This window comes from Pocillopora verrucosa, chromosome 9, assembly GCF_036669915.1.
Source record: "Pocillopora verrucosa isolate sample1 chromosome 9, ASM3666991v2, whole genome shotgun sequence".
In the NCBI taxonomy this organism is placed as follows: Eukaryota; Metazoa; Cnidaria; class Anthozoa; order Scleractinia; family Pocilloporidae; genus Pocillopora; species Pocillopora verrucosa.
Genome location: NC_089320.1, coordinates 12,557,520 through 12,582,687, shown reverse-complemented (window position 1 = coordinate 12,582,687; position 25,168 = coordinate 12,557,520). Strand labels below are relative to the sequence as shown.

The window sequence follows — 25,168 nt, the reverse complement described above, 5'->3', positions numbered from 1 at the left end:
CAGCTTAGAATGATTAGGGAAATTAAAGTGTCTAGCGACTGGTTTGGATGCGTCCTTGTTATTCCTTTCTACGTTTCAAAAGTTGTTCTTGACATCGGTCACCTTGTCACTAAAGTATAACTTGTCGGCCCTTATTGTATAATACTAAGCCAACAAGGTTCAGCTTCTACCTATGTATTAAGACTATGTAAGACTGTATTGACCTTTCAAGTTACTACTGAGGTTACCTTCATTGTAGACAAATAGCTCATACCATCAGCGATCATCCACGCGAAGGACAAGAGGTCCTTTTCTGTGAGTGTTGAGCTTGGTCTCTTTTCTCCTGAGTTATAAGTATCCTCGATCCCTCTGCTCTTGCGCAGATATCCCAACAGATCACCGTATGGTAAATACTCTAAAACTATCATGATTGGGTCTAGAATTGAAAAAAATTAAATAATGCACAAACTAATCAATAAATAAGTCACTCATTAATCAATTAATTCATTCATTCCATACATCAAAGTAAATAATCAATCAGCCAATGAATTCATCGATAAATCAAACTTAGTACCTTTTTCTGTACAACATCCGATGAGTCTTACAACATGAGGATGAGGTTTCAAAGATTTCATAAGGTCCAGTTCTGTCAGTATGTCTTTTAGGTCCTTCTTTGTGGCATCGTCTTCAAAAGGTGACAAACAAACGTTCCATGAGGTTTTTAACGCAACAACAGAACTTGTGGTTTCGAAAAACTTTGTAATGAATCCAGTCAGACAAGTATTTCAGAGGCTAAAACTTGTAAGCAAAATGGAAAGTACCTCTCAGTGATTTCACCGCCACCTCAGTTCGTAAAGGTCCGTAAACTGCATGGTAGACTTGACCAAAGTTTCCATTCCCTAGAAATCTAATTGTTTTGATCTGATCACGGATAAGTCGAATGCCATCCTCATTTTGACCCTCGGCTACAGTCCGCAGTGCCACATCTAGAAATGATATGATTCGTGATATATATTAAGAAATCGAAGGACAATTTTATTTTACGAGAGGAATTGTCCTTCGGATAATCTTTTTTTAAAATTTTAATTTATATTTTAAATTATGAATTGCGCTAACAGTTGAACGGAGCTATATTAAAGTTCATTATACCCATATATTTAAAAAGCTATCGTCAAGAAGTCTTTGATTTTTGCCATGAAATTATAACGATTTTCTGATATCTCATGGGAGAAAAACCAATTAAATCAAGCAAAAACGTGGAAAACGGTAAAACGATTGAAACTTACTATCGTACGCACTCATGAGAGATTCTGCTTTTTCTGGCTCTACCCTTATAGCACTTGTAGATTCTGCTTTTCCGGGCTCTAAACTCATGGTGCCTGAAGGCTCTGCTGTTTCAGGTTCTTCAAAACGGTCTCTATTTCTGTGGTGTCGACATCTACTTTACAAGAACAAGTAATTAGACGTTGAAGCTCATTACAGTTACTCTCATAATATGCATAATTAGTGCACATCATTACAAGGGCTAATTCACATTTTCTTGTAAGAAGATGTGCTTTTTATTAACTCTCACTTGCAACCAGCAACCGGCACAGAATATGCCAAAAGTTGTTAAGACAGGGTACATATCTAAGCGATGAGGTCGATACAAGATCGTATCATTAAACAATGTGAGGTGAACCTTCTCTAGCATTGGACATCCAGGCCTCATTTCGGCAGGAAGAAGTTTTGTTCAAGTTTAGGCACAATTTTTTGTCTGGCAGTTATTTATTTGAACAGTTTCCCGCAGCTGAAATTTATTAGAATTAATTGTGGCTTTTATTTGCAGTTAGAGTTTGCTGACCTTCTGTAAATGATAAAACATACAGAGCCAACTATGAAAAGTGCCAATAAGACAACAAATCCATAGATAATGTTCAGATACATGACAGCCTTTGAGTCTGTGGAGTAAAAAGCACACAATATTGGGAACATAGCTCAATGATTTCGTTAAGGAATTAACCCTTTACACCCTAGCTAATATCAGTATATGCATATTTTCCATTCTGTTCCCCATACATTTATAAAGGTGCCGACAAGGAGAATGTGTTTTTAACAATCAAGCACCGCTTTACTTGGTGATCATTTTCGTTGTTCTCGTGACCTTATCGCGTATGAAAGGGTGAGTAATGAGAAATTAGATGCTAGTCACTCTTTGGAGTCAAAGGGTTAAGCATCTATTGCAGAAGAATTTATAATAACAAGTATTAGTAAGAAAAGTTACCAGAAATTATTTATTTTTACATATTTACCAATTGTTACTATGTCATTGGCTTCACCGTTGAATGGCTGCTTATTGTTATCATGACACTGGCTTTACCATTGCCTATTGTTACTATGACACCGGCTTCACCATTGAATGGCTGCCTATTGTTACCATGTCATTGGCTTCACCATGGAATGGCTGCACTCTTTTACCCAGTCTTCGCCGAATGTTTTGGTTCTTGTAATAAATTTACATTAAGATTATTGCACGTTCCCCTTTTAAAGAACTGAGCTTTTTGGGGTCACACAGATAGACTTAAACTGTTATTTGTGTGTTGCAAAAAGGCCTGGCCCAATTTTGCTCTGTTGAAAATAGTCCCGTGAGAAACGACAGCTCATCGAGCCCATGTGTTTAACCATTCTGAAAGGGAGAACAAAATCTCCTTAAGCAGACAGTGCTAGCGTGGCTGGTTATGAAAGCAGCAAAGCACTCCAGAATGTGATGTTCTGGCGATTTTAAGACAACAATTAATAAAGCCAAATACTTTTAAGATCGTGTACTGTCGAGGAGCAAGTTGCAAGTTTATATTTTTGCAGTTACTTACCTTCCGTGTTCAGGCCTTTCATAGATGGAGCTACTAAAAGGGATAAAAATTTAGCTTGTAAGAAATTCTTGTCTTATGCTACCAATGAAAAATTGACAGGATTTTCTTCGATATAGAACTCTATTCTGAGTTGCAAGTTACGGTACACATCTCATTGCTTTGCTCTAACTAAATCACTCTATGAAGCTTCCTCCGAAATTCCCCAGTTCAAGAGGTTGGATAGTATACTCATGGATGTGCTTAATCACATGTTAGCCCATAACAACAACCACTGTCAACTTTATAAAAAATATAACGTAATAACGATGGCAACTGTCTGCATTTGAAATTCCACTATCGTTTTCGTGAACGTAAGAGGCAAACCATGCAGTGATTACGCATCAAAAATTATGCAATTTTCCAAACCTATTTGAATTTTAGCTTCTACTCAGAACAGATGCAAATCACAAGATGCTAATGAGAGATCAGATCAAAGAAGCGTAAGTTATAACGCGAGAAAACGCTTATGTCCATGTCGTCTTAGTTTGTCTCTTATTTGTCAAGTGCAAAGAAATCTCATAGTTTAATGAAACAAAATCAAGAAATCGAAATTAACTTTTGACAAGGGAATTTTACTATATACGTGTCTTGTTAAACTATTTTTATACACATTGATAAACATGTCACCGCACCATGCTAGGGAAGCGATTAAAAGGTCTTAGCGAACGATCTTGCTTTGTAACTTTAGAAAACAGTCTTTGAAATTGTTAAACACTCTTTCCCAGCTTCTCGAGATAGTGAGGCGGTCAATTCTAATTAATTTTATGTAAACTGCGCAGACTCTGTTACTCACCAGATTCTTTCATCCGTACACTGATTGCCTCGAACTTTCCTTCGACTCCATATCTTCTTTTCGCCACTGCACTCACCCTATTCCTGGCGTAGATTCTAAGAGTATAATTCACTTTCGACGAAAGACCCTCCAGGGTCACATGGGTCATTTCCAGGCCTTGTTTTTTTGGTCTGTATGCGACGTCATCCCCGCAAGGCTCATATAAACAGGCAGAGTTGATACATACTTTACTTATCAAACATTCGACGTCATAAGACACAAGCGTAAGATCGCCGGTTTCGGCAGGCGGCAACCAGGTTATTTCGACTACACTTTGGTTAACAAAGGCAACAGTGGTATTCCTTGGAGCTGATGGTAAACCTATAATCAGAAGATTATTAGGGAGGAAATAGAACTATTTCGGTGGAAAAGTCATCAATTTAAGAAGAAATTGCCATGTAGCCAATACAACCCAGTTAAATAGTTTGAATTATTTCTTACTTGTGCAGTTGAAACCTTTTTCGTCGTTATACTTTCCATTTGGACAGGCTGAAACGAGAAGAACATTTTCCTCAGGAAGAAACTAGTTTGAGAGAGTTTTTTTAAATTAGAAGGACAATGAAACGATATTTGAAAATGATTATTTATCCAGGAATCTATAGTCAAATGAGAGGAAAACACAAAATAATATACAATGTGTCTATCAACAGTAATAACGTGGTCAGCGAGAACAACAACAACAACAGCAACATTATTAAAATTAAAATGAGATATAGTCATCGGTAAATACAGTCATGGTACAGCTGTGAGAAGTATTTTAGGAAACCGCCCTACCTAAACAGGAAATCAATATTACAAACACTCAGCAGGAAATTAAAGAAAATTGAACATGCAACGTGGTCAGAAAGGCCAAAGAATAGATATGGATGGATAACATGGATTCAGGTTGGAAATATCAAGTATCGAAAGTAATTTATGATTCGGTCATTTAGGAAGTGAGTTTACTTCAAGATTGTTCAAGAAAACTCCCGCAATCCTCTCAACCGATCAGATACAAAACTACAAACAATCGCGACAGTTTTCTTGTTTGAACTTTGACTTCTTATTAGCTGATAATGAAAATCTTTGTTTTTATTAGTCGACACTCAATTGAAAACTACTCTAACAACCTTACCATGACATCTTCCGTCGGTATCTTCCATGTTTTCTTTACAAATACATCTCCCTTCAAACGAAGTTTTGTTCCAACTTCCTCTACTATCGCAATAGGCGTGCAGACTGCTAAGCAATTGAACCGCATTTTCTTTACATCTGCCCTCAACTCGTGAGATTTCCAATTCATTCGCTGGTGCTGCTGTTCTGGGTAACACTAACAAGTTGTTGCTGAGTATCTTCTCAGGGCAAAAGTTGTAACTAACTTTGACAGAGTACAAGATACTACACGCTCCATTATTATGGAATGCTAGGAAGAGAAATTTTCCTTTTATGACTACTGGTACTGTTTTGGATGTTTCCACATTGGTTGGGTGTCCCAGTTCTGTTATTTTTTCATATGAAGTTGTGTGTGATAGAGGATTTGGATAGTTTGACTTGTCTATAATATCCTGGTTTGACTGTTTGGCATACAAGTCGATAGCATTCACGCATTTATTTTCTCCTTTTTTCCACATGGAAGAGCAATCTGCGATGAGATACCGAACAGTTACATCAAGTCTCTTAGCTTCATTAACCGTGATCTTGTCACTTCTCAGCCAACTGTTTGGTCTCGATGTAGATGCGTTGAAGTTATTGATACACGCTAAACATTTAAGAGAGGAGCCTTTTTCGTACCACTGCGATTTAAAAAAACGTCGAAGCATAGTTAAACAAAGACAAATTAACCAGTGTACAAAAAATAAAAACATCATATCATAAACGTCAAATAAATTAATAGTTAAAGGACAAAAATAATGAAAACATAACAAGCAAGTGGATTACAAGATGAATGAATAAATGAATGAAGAAAGAAAATAAAGAATTTCTCAGTGCTGTGATACTGTCAGGTCTGTCAAGGGGCCAATACATTAAAAGTGAGGTTAAGCAGATGTTTATGGAAAACGACGAGCGGCAAAAAACGAACTTTCGCTTTCTATTTTGTGCAGCAATTAACTCAAGTTGGTTGATTGGCATTACTTTGAAGAGGAGCATCCTCGCAATTTTTCGTTAAACTCACGCGAAAAATCAAATTTTACGCGGGCCGATGTCGTTAAAATTATGTTGAAACTATTGGCTGATGCCATATACTTAAACAGAGACCTACTGGCTGTTAACAAGGGATTGCATTTTTTTACCTATGAAACTAGAAATAATAGACACACCATTCTCAAAAACCATTCATTAGATGAATTCAATGGAGAATTGAGGTATTCCTCGCACATGAACACTAACCCCTGTGTATCCAGGTTCAGCAGTCTGTAATATCGTCCAATTCCATGAACATGAATCACACTCAGGCTTTTCTATCAGAACTTCTTGGTCCGACGAGGCTAAGCCGGCAACAAGAATAAGGATGGGAAGGAAATTGCTCCACAAATGATCCATGGGCCCAGCTCTAACTGAAAATAATTGAGTAACCATTAAGTATCGGTGCATCGCTGAGAGCGGCTTAGAAAAGAACCGATACAGCGACAGGTCAAAATTTATCGTACTTTGAAAATCTTCTTTAGCTCTTTAGTGTAGTCAATTTCAGAGCGTGAATATTCGAAGATGCTAATTATGGCATTAAAGATAAAGAATTGGAAAATAAAGTAAGACTTCCTACTTAAGGCAGTGACCTTCGCCTGCAAGTCTAAAGCAGTCATGGAAATTTCAACAGGATTCTTCTGGCTTATTCACGAAACGAGACACAGCACAAACATCAAGCGATACCGCAAAAACTGGGCGTATTTTCAACGGGTTTTTGCGTTAAATATTACGTTAGGGTGATATTGTCGCCCCCTGAAACCTAACAACGTCACCTTGTAGTATTGCCACAAGAAAAACCCAGCTTTAGCAGAAAAAAACACCAAGTTGATTTCACCTTTTCCGTTCATAGAGGACAACTTCCGTTGATATTGCTTTGCGGGAAATGCGTCTAGTTTCGAGAAAGTTTACTGTGACGTGTCACTAAGGCCATTGAAGCATTTTAAACAATTAAGTTCTATCAGCAAATTTCTTTCACCCATATTTGGAGTTATGTTCTATGGAAACGTGATAAAAGTAAATGTTTATCTATCATGTGCTCTCCTTGATCCTCTAACGGATATAGCAATGCGAGTGTCAACCAAGTAATGACCATACAATTAGGTTATGAAAGTTAGTCTGCATTCGTGTGGTGTTTGTGTAGTAATTTAGATTTGACCCAAATCAAGAGTCCCGCCAATGGACCATAACATAATTCTTTTTTTTTTTTTCTGTTATTTGCTTTATTTATTCGTGGGTTCATGATAACGTTTACCGTAAGTACTGCACACGCTTTTTAAGTTAGCAGCCAGTTATATTTTAATTTAGGCGAGATGCAAACGATTAAAACCTCGTTAAGTCCACGACGAAGTTGAGAGTTTCGTTTTAACATTTTTAGCGACTTGGCCTGCTTGCAACGGTATTGGGGTGAAAATTATTATCTGTTTGTATTGCGCGCAAGGCAGTTTGTTTGTCAATTATCATAACATAGAATTGCCATACGTTATAGTTCCTACGTACCTGCTGAAACAATTTCGTAGCCGCAGTATATATTATTTCTCGGTAAAGTCGGTTTACACGTCCCTCTCGGTGCTTGAGAGATGCTTTAAGTATAATAGACTGATCGCAGACAGCCTAATGGATATTTTATCTCGGGGTAAAATATGAATAATAAGCTCAGATCAATCATACATGTATATTTCAACAGGTCACGCCCCTGAAAGACACCGACAGTCGGTGGTAGATGTTTTGAGGCAATAACGGCACAAATTGTGGATTCTTAAACCGTCAACAACAAAGATATATGTGTTCCTCAAGCGATACTTTTTTGATAAGGGCATCTTTACCATTTACACGAACCAAATTATTTGAAATTTTATTTGCAAACATGTCAGCCGAACTTGGATTTCTAAGGGCAAAAAATCCAAAATGTATTCTGGGTTCAGTGGAGCAAGTGAACTTTATAGAGTCAAGTGATCAAACTACATTTAGAAAAATAAAGAAATCGTATATTTGTACGTTGCACACGACCTGCTGAAACGAATATTAATCTCACTTTAAAGCAGAGAGAGACAAAATACCTCAAACTCTAAAATGTAATTTTATTTAAAATGCCAGGAATAAACATGGCTTAAGTAAGTTACAACTACGTTGATGTTCTAATTTGTGATATAGTGCAATCTTTCAAAACTATAATATTGGAATAAAAATGTACTATTGATAACACAAACCTTGATATCGCGTACTCAAAAATATTTGTGCTGCAAAGTTCACGTACATTTTCAGCAGACGTCATTCACTTTACTCCTTCTACTAAAGTTTTGTTACTGGAATGCAGACACAAAGGAAATGAAACCCAGTGTTTTAAACTACTGTTTAATTGTTGTTCTCACCAAAGAAAGGCATATCACAACTTATGACTCTGACTTCCTGATTAGTTTCCAAAGGGTAACCTAAGCCTCGAAGTGTTGTCTTAAGATGAACTTAAAATTCTTATTATTCCCATCGTAAGAACTGCTACGCTTTCGCGTGATTTAGAATAAAAAAAACAAAAAAGCCAAACCAATAAAGTTTTGGAAAATTCGATTATATACGCTGCCGTTTTTTATTTAACCTAATAGCACTGCTGCTTAACTGTGACGAGACATTTTTCTTCCATCTGTTTGAACAATGAGGAGGAACTTTGACAGGGCATTTTAGATTAAATGTAATATTTTTTTTGTGATGACCACTGCGAGAGTAGTTTGCTATGTGCGACAGGTTGTTTTCAAAATGGCGACTTTCATCGTGAATCGAATTTTTGGCTCGTATAAAGATGGTTTTCGCAAATTTTCGTTACTCTTTGGAATTTTAAAGTGCGGCTAGAAGTAAATTGAAGCTTACACTTTACAATGGCAGAGATAGAAATTGAAAAGATCGATGAAGCATATTACTTGATCAGAAATTTCCTTTTTTTGTGTGATTAGGTGCACTGTTGCCCAGTATCTGGATAATTTCCGCTTTGAAAGCTATTAAATGACCGTTAATTTTTAAATTAGAGTGTGAAACCCTCACTAAACTGAAAAAAGGAATGCTTCATGTTCTTGTTAATTTAAATCTCTCAGTTAAAACTAAGACTGAAAATAACTTTCTTTTTCAATAAGCATATATAATCAAGCAGATAGACTAATTAATAATTACTCTGTTAAGTTTAGAACATAAAACATCTTAAACACTATTTTAACTTATCTTATTTGGAACAGAGAAGATGAAACTTAAATATCGCTTTAATCTATGTCAATTACACTTGACCTTTAGTCTTGGTGGTAACATTGGACATCCTTTATCACTCTTCGTCCATCATCATATCAAAGTTGATGTAGTCCTTGCCATCGTAGACTTCCAGGTTGACATATGTCTAGTGAGCAGATTAGATAGATGAGACATGTTTCGAATAAAAAGTTAAAACTCTTTGTCAAGAAAATCTACACACCCATTCCTTGCTTTATATTTATTCCTCAATCCATCAACTAGGTTTAGTTCCTGATTTAAAAGTCCTATTTTTTACATGTTTCTACGGCTGTTATCCGACGTGCCTCTTTCCCCAAAACGCATCCAAGTTAGCTTAGGATAAACATAGACGTCCAATTTAGCTTGCGATGAACATAACAGTGCGAGGATTCAAAGTGTTGAAGTTTTGGAGAGCGATACCTGGACCCGAAAAATGATCACTAAAAGAGACGACATCAAATAGACCATCGAAATATTTTTCCACTCTTTGAGATGCAGTTATCCAAAAATACACAACTTTGTGATTGAAAAGTGTAAAGTTTTAATTCTTCTGTTTCGTTTCCTTTCCAAAATCTCACAATCACACCAGTTTCTCCTCACACTCCCACTTTTTTTATGCGTCAGGAATACTGCACTTCTATATGGTTATGTAAACTTCGAGTTTAAAGTAAAAAATTACTGAGCAAAAGATTAGTTTAACTAGCTTTTGTTTAAAGAAAAAGGAAAGAAAAACAAAGCATTACTAATCATGATAGTAAACAAAAACATATCACGAAATGAAAAAATGTTTGGGGAAGACCGACTGACAAACCTTGTGATCATCCAGAAGTCGCTTAACTGCAGAGCAGAGCCACTGAAATGAAGGTCTCTTTTCTGGTTGCTCTTCCCAACAGTTAGACATTATGGAATACCTTCAATGAGAATGACACTTACGCTTTTCTTACAAATTTTTCATTCCACGTCAATTTTACTATATATTTTAAAAGTGAACTAAAAGGTAATAGAAAATTAGTTATGTGATCTGTGTTATTTATCGAATCACTGATGTTTATAGTGGGTGAAACAAAAGAGTTCTTAAACTACTTACAATTCTTGTGAGATGTAAGATGGCTTAGGCATGCGATATCCTGTCCGCAGTAAGCCAGCTATCTCTTTAGGTTTTACCCCGGGATATGGGGATTCACCTGAAAATATTGAATGACATTGTTTGCTAAAACAGACAAGCTATTTTAAAAACATGCCATAATTGGTCACGATATAAAACCAAGGGCGTCCATCTTTGACTCGGAAAACTTACGCAATCGTTGCACCGAAAGGGAACCAAATGAATCGCTCTTTCCATGGGTGTTTCTTGGATATTATTATAATTTAAGGTCTTTTCCTTTTTTTTTTGTCGCAGTTATCTCACAAAACGTTACCATATCAATATTTCAACCCTCAAGTGCCACGGCGTGAAAATGGTATGAAATTTTGCGCGAATCACGTTGTTGTTATCGTAAATTGTAGAACCATAGCCCACTTTTTTTTTTCTGTTTTGACTTTTCCACATTTTTACGTCTTTAAGTAAGTAAAAATATGTATTTAAGCTATGTCGTACCTAATATATACGTAAGTCGTATAATTCTGGTAGATGGAAGTCCATTATTAATGAGAAATTTCTATCTAGCCTGAATATTCTCTTCTGCATTTTATCTAATTGCAATAAATTGTTCAGTCTTATATTTCAGATTAGCCAATCCCCTGAATGAATTAATATTTGGGTTTACAATTCAATTACGGCTGTTCCAGATGTGCCATTTGCAATAATCAACGTGTAATTTAATAATCACTTATTTCATTCAATTTCGATCCCGAGTGTTAATGTAAAAGTAAACACTTTTATTAGTTGCTTGTTTCGGAAAAAGGCAAAAGTCTCAAGGGGCTAAAAGATGATTTCGGCCTACTCGACTTTATTATTGCTGAAGCGATTGGAAAAGTGAAGGCTGTCTCTTCCGAAATGTTTATCAGAAATTTCCAATTTAAAATCCTAAGAAAAACAGTTTTCACCAATTCTCGTCCAATCAAAACAGGGTTCCAGATGATATTTGTCATTCAAATGAAAGGCTCCCCAGGTTTCTGCATTATCGTATTGAATGAAAAAAAAAAAGACTTCTCTAGCACAGATTATATCGAGACCTCCCGCGGGCGATCAAACCCCATAACATCAACTAATTCCGGCGATTCTCGTTTCCCCTTATACTAAGTTCCCTTCCTCTTTTTTTCGATGACTGCGCATCTCTACACTCTTTCGGGCGAGCCAGACAATTATAAATGAAGCCGCTTAGGAGATAGTATCTCGATCGTGTTAAAAAGTCTTAAAAAAGGCCGATTATATAGAAACCCCGGTCAACCAATACTGTTGCTTTCTGCATTATCAACGGTAATACATAGTATCGATATATATGTTAGATAATAAGGGGTTCATTTGTGTGATTAAAAGAACAAGTAACTATTTACGATTTAGCAAAGGCAAGAAAGGAGAAAGTTTCTAGTTTTTAAATAGTTTAAAGAGTTCTTCGCAATAAATACATACCAATGGTAAACACCTCCCACATCACAATACCGTAAGACCATCTGTAGATGACAGACGAAAAGGAACAATTTGAGCTTATTTGATATCACCATGACTCTGATTATATATGTACACTTGCAATAACCGACTGTCGCATGTCGAAATAAAAAAGGTAGTTATGATAATCGAAAGCATAATAACTTTAGACTATTAGCTGTGCATTGCCTAGATTTCCCGCTTGAAACGGGTTTCAAGTCAAAGAAACAGAATACATCCATTTTTTTATCAGAATGTGATCACTTCAAAAAGTCTTTTAAGAATGAATAAGTGTGGCGCAAAGTGTGGTACTTCGCTTGATCTGAAAGAGTCATGACAACTTAAGTAAATAGGCAGGCCAATTTGCCTATCATCCTAAAGAAAAATTTGTTTTTTTCATGTCGATGCTGTTTCCGGTGAATTTTTTTCCAAAATTATTTGAAAAAGGAAAAAATGAACAATTCATTACCTAACGACCTCAGCTTTTTAGGACGTCATATCTCTATAATAGGTCAACTAATTTTCGCTATACGTTATTTGAAGGATGACAGAGCAGCTAATTAACGAGACAATCGACCAATCGGTTTGGCAAATTAGTCGAAATCTTGGGGAAATTTGGGATAAATGTAAACAACCTACATGTCACTCTTGGTGGAAGATTTGCCATGGAAGAGAGATTCCGGGGGCATCCACTTAGCTGGAAGACGAGCCTTCAAAAGAAAAAAACAAATAACTATCGAATAAAATTTCAAACTAAGGAAAACTGAGTATTATTGTAAGAATAGTGCCACGAACGGTCACGTTGCGAATGATTTATTCACGAGTTGAGGGGTTTTGCTTGTACAAGACGTCATTGAGTCTTAACGCGATTTAGCGGTTTTTCATTATTATCAAATTATGTATATAAACACACCATATAAAGAGTGTTGGCGCAGAGCTTCATGTTCATGTTGTAGTCACCTGTTTTTTTCTAATGTGGATATCTCCCTTTAAACCACGGGCTAAACCAAAGTCTGTAATCTTACACACTCTGCTGTCCCCAACCAACACATTGCGAGCTGCTAAATCACGATGAACAATCTGCAATACAGCACAATAACACAAGCTTGATACCCCGAGATGTTTTAACATAAGCTCTACAGGCTATTCGTTTTCATCTCACTTAATATCGCTTGATTTGGGTAGGTACAGAACTGACCTTGAAATGTTAGGAGAGCAGCTAACTTCACAAGGATTGCAGGTATAACAGACCCACAGATGATTCGAAAACTTTCCATGTAGAATGGTATAACAGAGCTCTATTGTAAATGTCTGTCGTATAGGAAATAACTTGTTTCGTCACACATGACCTTAACGCGTAGTGAGATTTTAGGTACTTAGCTTTAACAGAATATGAATTGTAGGTTTTACCTCCATTGCTGAAAAATAGTTCATACCATCAGCGATCATCCACGCAAAGGATAAGAGGTCCTTTTCTGTAAGTGCTGAGCTCGGTCTCCTTTCTCCTGTGTTATAAGCATCCTCGATCCCTCTGCTCTTGCGCAGATATCCCAATAAATCCCCGTATGGTAAATACTCCAACACTACGAGAAGTGGATCTAGAAGTATGTAACGGTGCTGAATCAGTCAATTCAATAAATAAGAAATTCGATGAATGTGGAATTAGTCAGTCATCAAGAAATCAACCAACCGAAATCAATTTAAAATGTCCAGTACCTTTTTCGATACAACAGCCAATGAGCTCAACAACATGGGGATGAGGCTTCAAAATTTTCATGAGGTCTAATTCCGTTAGCATGTCTTCCAAGTCCCTCTTTGAAGCGTTGCCTAGAACATAAGTGAAGATTCAAACGACATCAATTACAATGAATTTGAAAGAAAGCCTTTTTACATCCTTTACCTAAAAGGAAATAAAGTGGTTGGTAAAATAAGAAAGTGCTTTTCCACTTTTCCACTTGATTTTTGTTCTTCATAAGGATATATAGAAGTGATAAGAAAAATGAAGGGTACCTTTCAATGACTTAACAGCCACTTCAGAATTTAAAGGTTTGTAAACTGCTTTGGACACTTGACTGAAGTTGCCACTCCCAAGCACCTTTACTGTTGTTATTTGATCACGATCAAGTCTAAAGTCATCCACTTTTTGCCGCTCAGCAACAGAACTCATTGCGACGTCTACGTAAAGATTGTTAATTATGAAAATCGATGGTGATAAGAGGAACAACACAATTATGATTAGTGATGAAATATGTGGTCCATGTTAAGGCACATGGTGTTTATTCCACCGATGTGCTTGAGTCAAATACAGAAAAAAAGTTACTACTATGTGGAGTCTCTTGCGCTGTTTGCCAGTGGTTTCACACCACCTAAAGGTCAATGTTCTTTTTGTTGTTTTTTTCTGAAATTGACTTTGTCTTTGATATCGAAAACGATTTAACAAACCATCTTTGTATTTTAAGAAGTCGGTAAATTGATATCAAGTGCAACGTCAGTAAATCGAACATGGTAACACTGCTCTAAAATATGTAAATGAAGTGATATTGTAACTTACCCTCGTTCACCACAACGCGGGAGTCTCTTAGTTTTGTCATTTTCTTGTGGTGTGCGTTCCTTCGGCGGTTCGATGGTCCATGCAAAGGCAGTTTGTGTTGATCTCGCCAATGTGCTTAAGTCAGAGAAAAAAATTGGATGGTGACCTTTTTGGAGACTCGTGTGCCGTTTACCAGTAGTTTCACACTACGCACCGACAGTCTTTGCTTTGTTAATTTTTTTTGTTACCAATTTAATGTATTTTTCCGTTTTTCTTAATTTGGCTTTGTCTTTGGTATCGAAATAGATTGAGCAAATGGCCTTTGCATTTTAACACATCGGTAATTCCATATTAAGCTCATTGTCAGCAAATTGTATTTAGTGACACTGCTTTAAAACACGTAAATTACATGATTTTGCAACTTACCCTCATTCTCCATTACGCTGGTGAATGCACGGTGTTCGTTTCTTTGGCGGTTCCATCTAACAAAGAATGGCACAAAACTGATTTTAGTCATGGCTCTACAGAATTACTATTTCGGTAAAGCTGAAAGGAAACGACAAATTAGCGACATTTTGGGCCATAAAATAGCATCAATATAATCTCTGTTAATCCTGGTACGTCAGTTGTTGAACTTTTGAAATTCCTTGAGCTAATGGTATTTCTTTATATCTCGCCAAGACATTTGCAACTCATACAAGAATAGCAACTTCATTTTGATTTTCATTAATGATCCCAAACTCACCTGTTGTATATGATGTAGCAGGCAAAAAACACAGTGCAAACTACAAATAAACCAGCCAGTCCATAGATAATTCTGAGATGCAATGTTACCTTGGATTCTGTCGGGTAAAAGACAGGATTGCTTTATTTATTATAATGAAGCTGATTCAATCAGAATTGGATCTTAATCATGGTTGTGCGTGACGAAAATATTTTCTTCTAAAACACTTTTAAATCCTCCGGCAACATTCTTACCCGTCCTCGATCATTTTTAGGTATTGAACGTCCATCGCGCAGAATGCCGCGAAATGAATTGGCGGAGATATAGGCTATATCTACGGAAGCACTTTTTAATAATATTTTTAAAATTTTGTATCACTAACTGAAAAAAACATTTAGTTCCTGTTTGAATTCAGGCTCCAAGTGGTCTTCGACGGGATTCGTTGATGTTGCTATAGTTCGGCGTTTAGGAATAAGCAGTCGAAAGCACAAGTTTAATTATTTTGTTATTATATTTGAGGTTACTTCTAAATAATTTAAGTGTTAGATGAGTAAATCTAAACTTCAGAACATTAATGTACAATTTACATCTTTTAGTACTAAAGGGATGTAATTAAATATGATTTCACTTGAGCACAATGCACAAGAGATAAACCGTTTGATTGTAATTGGCGTGATATCCTTTTTAGTCCACGAACTTACTCACCTGGTCCGTTAGTCCCTACAGTTATTTCCCCGAAGTTTGCCTCAATTCCATATTTTCTCTTTGCCAAATCGCTTACTCGGTTTCTGGCGTGGATTTTCACGGTGTATTTTACAAATGGAGAAAGATTTCCAGCAGTAACGCAAGTCATGTTCAAGCCATCCCTTTTTGGTATGAAAATGACGTCACTCCCGCAAGATATATCCTCGCATTTGTTGTCGTTTTCACCTTCACATCGCTTACGGCATTCAACGTCATAAAACACTTGGGTCTGATCACCAGTAGTTGCAGGAGGCTGCCATTTTAACTCCAACGCGCTATGGTTAATGAAGATGACTTGGACAATTTTCGGGGCGGATGGAATAACTGAACACACATATATTAAGAGATGATATTAGAGGATTGCAGACAATGTTTGTTCAGGAGTCAAACTGTTCCTTGTAGTCTATTTTCTTATTGATTTTAAGTAAAACCCTCGGAGACTAAGCTAACTTGCAATAAAATACGGCAAAATGCACTTTTCTTCAGCATGTACTGACACGTTTCCTCAACTTATATTCAGAATATTTATCTGTCCGAGCAAGTTTTAAGGAAAATATTCTGAGGTATTTGCCGGGTTTTATCTGCGTGCTATGGTGGCAATAAGGAATTGTGTCATTTTTATTTAAAGGAGATGCTCATAGAATTAAGTTATAGTACTGAAAGGAAAAACATGACGTGTAAATATTACCTCTAAGTAGTACCGATAAAGTTAACTGGAAAGGTACCATTCAAAACACAAAAAAATAGACGAAATTGGGAATTACTTTATCTTTGCTTGTGTACCTGTACAATTAAAACCAGTTTGGTCGTTGAATTTATCGCTTGGACAATCTGAAAGGAGAAAACGCATAAAAAGAATTAAAATTTTTGATCAATCTCTCGGATGAGTTGAGATGATTTCGACCGTTTCACTTTTTCTCTATACGGAATCTAAATACTCTTAAGAGAAGCTGACAAAGCCAATAATCATCGCAGAAGTCAAAGCGCTTCATCAGAGGAATAAGTAATTCAGAACAATACTTAACTTTTTAAGGCATAGACATTGGCATAGTTGATAACCAAGTTCAACTTTATCTCCCTTTTAACTTATCAACTCTAAAAGAACTTAATAATAAGGAAATATGTTAATCAAAGACGCATGATCTGTGTCTGATAAAAATCAACCGATCTGAAAAAAATTGTCTATTGGGAAATGATTTGACTTTCGAAGAAATACAGTTTTAGGGCTCAACTTTTAGGTTTAGGTTTAACTCTATGTATCTTGAATATGCGGCATAATTAATCGTGTTGAGAATTAATGTGCAAAAACCTTTATAGTTGCACTTGTTATCGCGAGGTTTTTAGTCATCATATTACCTTTGCATTCTCCGCCACTATTCTCCGTGTCCTCCCTGCAAGTACATCTTCCCTTCAGTGAACTGATGTTCCAAACGCCATCGCTTTTACATTCCAGACTAAGAATACCTTTATTGTAGATGGCATTTGTAACACAACTTCCTTGAACTGGCACTGAGTTAGTAATGGGAGCCACAGAGCGTGGTAAGGACACCAAGCCACTAACAACAGTAATCTCTGGGCAAACAAGATAACTGACAGTGACAGAGTGAATGTTGCTACATGAGCCTCGGTTATGAAACGCTAGAACGATGAACTTTCCTTTCACTTGAAAACCAAAATGTCTCCTTGCATTAATACCAAGGGTCGGCAAAGTTATTTCAGCAATCTTCTCGTAAGTGGCTTTGCTTTGTAAAGGGTCAGGTGCCGATAAAGTAGTAGACTGATGCACGTAAAAGTCGAAATATTCCCTACAGAAATTAGTTGTACGAAATGTTGTACAGTTCACTGTTCTGTATTCAATGGTAATATTAACTTTTTTTACTTTGTTTGGGACTGAGATAAGATTACTTCTAAGCCAGGTATTTGGTTGTTGGTGGCCGACATCACAGGTGCGGTACTCTGGGTTCCCATAAAAATCATGTAACGGGTACCACTGTTCAGAAACAATGATAAAATAACAATATTTCAATCCAATGGATTTTTCGGCTAGTCTATGCTTAGTAGTGAGTAAAGTGATATATGGGGATTTCCAGGAAACGATTAGAATTTGAACCCATATTTAAAACATACTTGATATTAAATTCACTGAGCTATCTTTCTTGTACAACAGACAGGGGACTCGAGAAAGTTCTTTTGGTCAGTTTTGGAGACACTTTATCAACAAATTATAAAGTCATCCTGACCTCTAGTCATGAATAAGTCAAAATGAAAACGCCAAAACACTGAAAAAATTCACTTGCTCGGCTTCGTTACAAAACCGAAGACTTCTCGTGTATGTTTTATATAGAACGTTTGAGATAGATGTTTTTTTATCACAAATCGGTGTTCAACTAGGCTTCTACAACAGTTATGACTGTTTTATACTGTCATTGCACACTTGATGAGCTGATCTTTATAATGACAGCTAAAATGAGTGCTGCATTTAAAATTACATGTTGCAGGCAGTGACGGTTTAAAAGGTGTTCAGGTAAACTTTTTTGGCGTTCTTATGTAAATACGAGTCGATTTATCCTCTTCAGAAAATAGTTCTACCAGGCTTCGAACAGTTCCTTGAAGTGTATTTAGTAGCAATAACAATCTTTAAAGAATGTGCTTTGGACGGAGAGAAAATCTCCTGATTACATCTAAGTTAGTTGATAAGTTTCTGTCTACATACAGCACAGTTCATTTATCGTGGGTAATTAAAAGGATCAAATGTGCTTCTCCACGCTTAACTCCATCCGGATTTACGCAAGTCAGCTTTCTTAGTGGTGTTTCTGTTGGATTGCGCCCTTGACTGTAACAGTCTCACAATGCAAAATAAGTCACGTTTTTCATTGAATTGTGAATTTTATGTTCTGACTCGAAGTGACCAAGGGAAAGTATTCTATTGCAGATTCTTTTCGCAGTTTTCCATGGTGCGCTCTTCTTGTCTATGTAATCTAGTCCCTTTTCGGTTCAATAGGATAAGCTAACGAATTATGCGAGCTGGTGGGTTATTAGGGCAGGTAACATTCAGTTTTTCTACCTTTGCCCATAGTCAACGGTAGAGAATCGCCAAATCGTGTTATTGATCAGTGGAAAGTCAGACAATAAATCTGAGCAGATTTCTGTTCACTTTGGATGACAAAGAAAATCATTCGAAGTCTCGAAAGCGTGTTTATGATAAGTTTCTAGGTGTATTTGTAGCACAAAATTTCGCCAATATTTTTACTAGATTTTTTTTTTGTGTGTGTGAATTTGGAAATGAAGTGAATAATAGTCAAATTGATCAATAAAATGTACATAAATTTCGCATTTTAGCTACATTGTCAGAGCTACTGCAATGCGAATGACTGGGAAATTCATCGTGAAATGTTCTTAGACGGCAAGTCAAGTGTAACCCATTCGGTGACACATTTGCATTCACAAACCTCAACTGATTAGATATTAATTTACATATTCAAATTTTTTCACTATAACGACCCTCCAGCTGACAAAAAATATTACTTTTTTCAAATATATCTATAGTACATGTCTATATATTTTTCAATTAGCACTCCCCAATCTTCAGAATCACAAATTTGATATAATAAAAGTCTTGAAACTAAAAATTTTTTTGCGGCCAACTGACTAACTCTTAATCCCTGTGAAGGCAAATCGTTTGTGTAGAAAGCAACTGCAATATTAACATATGTTTTGCAACCTTCGCGGTGTATAGAGAATCATTGTTTAACGGAAGAAGCATACCCCACGAGTTCCTCTTGCCGGACTTGAGGTTATCCAGTCGCTCCACCTTTTCTCTTCTGTCGGCCTCTTATATAGATACGCTGTAAAAAAAACAGGTCGTCTTATATGAGTAACAAATCTATGTGAAAAATGATTCTACATCATGTGCGAATGCAACAGTCTTGGGGTGGAAGTGGACCTATTTGACCTTCGAGGCTCGTGATTCTGCCTATGACTAATTTCCATAATTGCTCATAGGCGAAGGTTAGATATATTCCTTTCAAAATATTTTTTTGTTGACAAATTTCATAAAACACAGGTTTTCTTTAACTAGAAAATCGACGTAAAACTACTACTGCAAGAATATCTTTCTCAGAAAGTATTACATCATTTCATTCATACCTTTATCCGCCGATGAGAAGGTGAAAATGTGTAAGAGGGTAACGATTGTAATTGAGCAGTACTCCATGTCGTTGTTACTGCACCTTGAGCTACATAGGAAAACATGAGGCTTATAATAACACAGGAAAAGCTCTGCAATACTCTGGTCGGTTAATTTTGTATGCTTTATTTAAGAAGTGAATAATACTATTTTTTCAACTGAAACAGAATTATCACCATATTTTGATTACTAAAGCTACTCTTGTTAGATCTCTTAGATCAGACCCTTGACTAGTTCCTTTAACAAGGTTAAGACAACTGCTCACAATCGGAGGAGGACCCAGCCACCGTAGAATGTAAATTCTTGAGGAACCCCAAATGTTCATTCTCAGTGCCTTTTACAGATAGCATTAAGTTTTCGCGTTACTTTTCAGGGCCTGGGCTGGGAAAGACGGGAAAGAAGGCTCTAATGGTGATGGACTCAATTGCATAGAAGGGAAACTTTCCGCGGAAAAGAAATAAAAAAAGTTTACGAAAAACATTTTAAGAACAGTTTTGGACCGAAGTGCGACGTACATGCAAGGAATTCCCGTTTTTTCTGAAGCCATGCACAAAGGATTTCCTCAAGAAAATCTATTTTGAACCCATTGATTCTAAATTAGGCTTCTATTGCATCACGTATCGATCAGATTATCAGCATGCTTATCTTCTGCATACGCTCACCCTTCTTTAATAATGTTAGAGCCTCTCCCAATTTCTTATTTCCAACAGGTCTACCGACTGGCCATTGATTTTTATAGAACCGCCCATTTCATTTTGCTGTTTTTTTGTTACATGAAAATAACGATCAAGACAATACTTTGAGAGGTAAGCAATTTAGTGTTGCTTGTGATGTGGTGACCGTGTTTTGTAATCCATTATCTTTTTAGAGGCTGTCATATACATTTTCAGTCCAGGTAGTCATGATTTATAAGGCAAAAATAGGATGTTCAGTGTTCTTTGCTTATTAATAAAACTTTGATAGTTTCCCATGAAAAGCACTTTATATCAACGAGTTTTATTTTAGAATTTCTACATAAGCAAAAACTCCATAACCATACAAAACATACTAATGGGGCACAAGTCTACATTCCTTTTTTGTCTTATGTTGAATGATTGCCTCTAAAAGGTAAGGTAAACAATAAAATATTGTTCTTTCTCTAGTTTGTTTGTTTTTGTTTTTTTTCTTGTACGAAAGGGTTTTCTGGGACAGGAGGAAGGAGTTCCCTCCTCTGAGCTGTACCTTTAAATTGTTTTTTGGCCTTAATAACTATTCATTTATTTATGGGTTCATTTAGGGATACATTTGGGCAAACATTTGGTTTAATTCGAGCATGGCGTCACCATGACATTGCGTAATTAATTTTTTTATTTCCACGTAGAATAGGTTAGTATTGAACCTAAAGAATTTCAAACAGCTTTCCCAAATATCAAAAACATATTTTCTTCAGTGTGGCTGTGTCTTTGTCAGCAGCAAAATTTTGATGTGAAATATCTAGTGTCAGACGATAGATTTTTTTCATTTGTTCGTCACAAGCTGTTATCCCAAGTAATATCCTAAATACAGGAATGTGATTGAGTTTTAACGTGAACCCATGACTAAACCTGATAAAATTGCTTAAAAATTACAAGGGTTATTGCAATATGGAAAGAGATAAACTGATATCGAAATTGTTGTTCTAAATTATGATACAAAAAAACTTCTTCTTTAAAGCAAGACCAGGTGTCTCAGAGAACGACATGCGTAAAGGGTACAAAGGTTTTCGTGAGTTTGAGAAATTATCATTGTTTAACGTTTGAGCTCGCAGTCGACAAGAACGGTCTTCCCAAACCTCAGGCCATCAATACAAATTTAACAAATGTTTGATATTAGACGTTTTTGGCTCTCCTTAAAAGACAATTCAATACTAGTTCTTTGAAATAGAAACCGACTGGTTGCTACGAACCTTTGTTGCAACTCTAGTGCAGCCTTTACACGTTATTAAACTACCGACAAGCAACAATCAATGTACCTTAATTTTTAACACCATGTGGAGTACAAACTTTTGCTCAATTTTTATTAAAATTTACTTTCAACAATTTCAATATCAAAATAAACTTGAGGGTTCAATTTTTTGGCAAATCAAACAGTTTCCTCACGAAATGTAATTTTGCTAAAAAACACCACTAACAAATATTTCCAAAACGAAGCCTTATGCATCGTGGGCAGCAAGCAATTTTTGCATTCCACTTCTACATGCATACTAAGGAGGTAAAGTCACCCAAGTAGAACTAATCATCACAATTCAGAGGCATTTGTACCCCAGACAACATGGAATGAAATGAAGGAAGCAAATTCAGCGAATCCGCTTTAGCTTTACTTTATCATAAAGCGAGTATCTTTCGGTTGCACATGGCATATCTGCTAATTGTGTTTACAGTTACTTACCTGCACTGTAGTAAGAATTTAAAAATAGATGAATCTCTCACTACCGAATGGAACAGAGCTCACAGCCAGCAAACCCCAGCTAACTGAGCTGGATAAAATTAGCTAACAATATTAGACTCCCATGTGTTAGCCTTTGTTAATTAAGACCTGCGCCAATGGTAACGTCGGTCTGCGCTAATATATGGGCTCTAAGGGTACGTAGTGTAACAATCATATGGAGGTACTGCATATACTTATGTAGCAAAATACTAAAGATACTGCAGTTGATTACTGGTGTAATTAAATTAAATTTATTTCAATTTATTTTGTGTCGTACCTTAACTAAAAACTCTTATGAAAGATTTCTAACAAAAAAAGGAACCAATTGAAAAAAAAACGTTTGCCACGATCAGTATGCGAAAAAAGCTTCACAAGACTAGTAAGAATTCTGAAAGTGATATGCCTATGGCGTTCTGTAGCCTTGGGGCTTTGGAAGGCATCCAGAACCCTGTGATATTTCTTCCACTCTCGTAGCAGATCGAGAATTTTACAATAGAAATTATCGACGTTAACTTCCACGAAAGCTTTAACTGGAATGCAAGACATGACGAAGAAAATGAAGGATACATTTTTATTTCAACCACCATTTAATTTTTATGAAATTGATTTTATTGAAATTGAAATTTTATTGAAATTAATTTGAAGTTATGACTGACTGCACAGTGAGTAAACTTAGCTATTTACTGGTGTCCAACGTACATACCTTGGCAGGAATATAGTAATGGGAACAGTGATCAAATTTATTTCCAATGCACGCAGCTGCAGCTTGTGTAGTTTTCGATGAATCTCCGTATTTTCACTCTCGACGAGTTCGTAGTTTCGAACATTTTAACGATTCCCCGGATCTACGGGGCAAAGGATTATTCCGTCGACAAGGACATCTCGGGGCTGGCTTTGAGGGGAAAAACCTTAGAAACTGACACCATGGCTTCGGGCCTTCTTCGTCTTTAAAATGTAAGCTGCACGCCCTTGTTCCAGGCTTTGCAGAAAATTTTGACGCACACCTCTGAGCCTAGCAATCCAAGTCTTTCTTGCTTTACTATTCTCTGGAGGTTTGTTAAGTCTCACCGTCTTTCCATCAACAACTTTGTCACTATAACTATGGCAAACTGGCACACAGTAATAACTTACTCCACGAGGAACTGTTTCCTTTGCCGCCATATTGGAAATTTACTTACCCTATACTCCCTTTCGAGCTACGCGTTACCTCTTTCCTCTCGATTCAAATATCTTGGGAAAGGGCTATTCTCCATGCCCTACTTGCAAATACATCTTCCCTTAAGTGAACTGAAGTTTCAAACGCCATCGCTTTGGCAGTACACACTGAGAATATTTGTAGCACGACTTCCTTGAACTAGCACCGAGTTGTTAGGGGGAGCTATGGAGCGTGGTAAGGACACCAAGCCACTAACAACAGTAAATTCTGGGCATACAGGATAACTGACAGTGACAGATTAAATGAAGTTACATGAACCCTGGTTATGGAAAGCCAGAACGATATGCACTTCTTTAACTCCAACGACTTCTTAAATCATGACAACAACGTATCTAAAAACAATGACCTCTCATTTGTTTAGAAGAACATTTTTTATTGATGTTTTTAATCACAAATCAGTGTGTAGATCCAAATCCAAATGTACTTCCGAGATAGTCGTCATTTTCCTATCGCGGCATTTGCATACTTGATGGCTGATCTTTAAAGTAAAACAAAGAAAACTGAAAATCATTTTAAAGTGCTCCATTTAATAAAATTATGAAAAAATAACTCATATGTACTGCTCAAAAACCGGCCGGTTTCCGAATACATATAATGAAGGGCTTTTTGATGGGAAGTCAAGTATAACCGATTCATTGAAACATTTGCGTCCATGCACAAAATTGGTTTAGGAAAAAAATTTACCATATCAAAATTTTTCACGTTATACACCTTCCAGCCGGAAAATGATATGTGCGTATAAATCTAATATGTATTTTTCAAGTAGTTTTCCAGTTTCAGAATCTTGGGTCTGATACAGTAAGTCTTAAAATAGAAACATTTTTCCGGGTGGCAAACTCCCGTTCCAACATGGATTGTTGAGAAGGCAACTAGAACAATAACATATGGTTTGCAATCTTAACTAGAGGATTATTGTAGGGAAGGAGGGTACACCAACGGGTCCACTAGGTGCCGGCCTTGCTATTGTCCAGTCACTAAAGGAAACCCGTCGGTTTGTGAGCGGTACATATGAGTTATTGACTGAGTGTGAGGTCAAGAAGGCTAGATATTGGGCAAAAATAGAACGAGACGAATATGCAGCCATCTTGCCCGAACGCTTGGTCAATAAAGGATTTCATATATTGCCAAAATATTTCACTTTATTTAGAATCAAGAATTACCTGTTTATTTCGAGAGACGAGAAAGAAAGCCAACCATTTTTTAGCACTATAAACCCCCGAGAGTCGTTTATGTTTTCTTAGTCTTGACTGTATTCTGCGGGTTTTAGCGACTTCATCTCCGACTCAGTCCAAAAATTACGAACTTTTTAGTAAGTTCGTTCCAAGCAATTTTACTTTCTTGCGCGGAAGCAAAGCAGGTAATCCCGAGCGGGCAAGATGGCAATGCTTGGCAAGCAGAATATCGATGCGAAGTTTGAAAAGAGTTTAAGGAGCAATAGCAGAAAGGTTAGAGAATTTGTCTATGCATGTAGTTTTTCATGTATGCCCATGTCATCCACATTGTGCTGTTATGTATATGTTTAAAAACTATTAAATAAAACGAAGGTAAGTTTAACTGTCTAGAAATAATTCGTCAAAGTATAAGAAAGATAAAATATCTTGCCGTCTTGTGTCGATATTTAACATTGT

At 36.5% G+C, this 25,168-nt stretch overlaps 3 protein-coding genes across 6 annotated transcripts in view; all 3 read right to left on the bottom strand.

The window, feature by feature from the left end:
• Positions 1–25,168, bottom strand: part of LOC131798892 (angiopoietin-1 receptor) — a 44,174-nt gene that overhangs the window by 4,345 nt on the left and 14,661 nt on the right. The window lies entirely within an intron of this gene.
• On the bottom strand, positions 207–6,219 carry LOC136283290 (ephrin type-A receptor 4-like). The gene is made up of 10 exons (XM_066171853.1): positions 6,067–6,219; positions 4,814–5,471; positions 4,141–4,188; positions 3,661–4,020; positions 2,829–2,861; positions 1,823–1,919; positions 1,266–1,417; positions 801–965; positions 554–664; positions 207–415 (listed from the first exon to the last, which is right to left on the bottom strand). The coding sequence occupies exons 1-10, from the start codon at positions 6,217–6,219 to the stop codon at positions 207–209; spliced, it is 1,986 nt and encodes a 661-aa protein (XP_066027950.1).
• On the bottom strand, positions 7,934–22,384 carry LOC131798893 (ephrin type-A receptor 3). 4 transcript variants are annotated; one of them, XM_059116559.2, is made up of 18 exons: positions 22,286–22,384; positions 19,840–19,928; positions 19,459–19,538; positions 17,050–17,683; positions 16,477–16,524; positions 15,655–16,017; positions 14,971–15,067; positions 14,652–14,707; positions 14,247–14,360; positions 13,706–13,870; positions 13,412–13,522; positions 13,106–13,293; positions 12,656–12,775; positions 12,335–12,405; positions 11,681–11,721; positions 10,196–10,292; positions 9,920–10,019; positions 7,934–9,235 (listed from the first exon to the last, which is right to left on the bottom strand). In XM_059116559.2, exons 2-18 carry the CDS (start codon positions 19,904–19,906, stop codon positions 9,164–9,166), a joined length of 2,424 nt encoding a protein of 807 aa, XP_058972542.2. In that variant the 5' UTR covers positions 19,907–19,928; positions 22,286–22,384; the 3' UTR covers positions 7,934–9,163. The 4 variants fall into 4 exon arrangements, with proteins under 4 accessions (XP_058972542.2, XP_066027919.1, XP_066027918.1 ...); XM_066171822.1 differs by lacking the exon at positions 12,656–12,775; XM_066171821.1 differs by lacking the exon at positions 22,286–22,384 and having other exon boundaries at positions 19,840–21,350.

Excerpts from the sequence above, each read along its gene's own strand:
- LOC136283290 (XM_066171853.1), bottom strand. The coding sequence starts at position 6,219 with ATGGATCATTTGTGGAGCAATTTCCTTCCCATCCTTATTCTTGTTGCC. Across the intron at positions 2,862-3,660 it reads TGTACGGATGAAAGAATCTG|TAGCTCCATCTATGAAAGGC; the intron begins GTGAGTAACAGA and ends TATCCCTTTTAG. Across the intron at positions 416-553 it reads CGGATGTTGTACAGAAAAAG|ACCCAATCATGATAGTTTTA; the intron begins GTACTAAGTTTG and ends TTTCAATTCTAG.
- LOC131798893 (XM_059116559.2), bottom strand. The coding sequence starts at position 19,906 with ATGGAGTACTGCTCAATTACAATCGTTACCCTCTTACACATTTTCACC. Across the intron at positions 16,018-16,476 it reads AACTGGTTTTAATTGTACAG|TTATTCCATCCGCCCCGAAA; the intron begins GTACACAAGCAA and ends ATGTGTGTTCAG. Across the intron at positions 12,776-13,105 it reads ACTATTTTTCAGCAATGGAG|ATTGTTCATCGTGATTTAGC; the intron begins GTAAAACCTACA and ends GCTGTATTGCAG.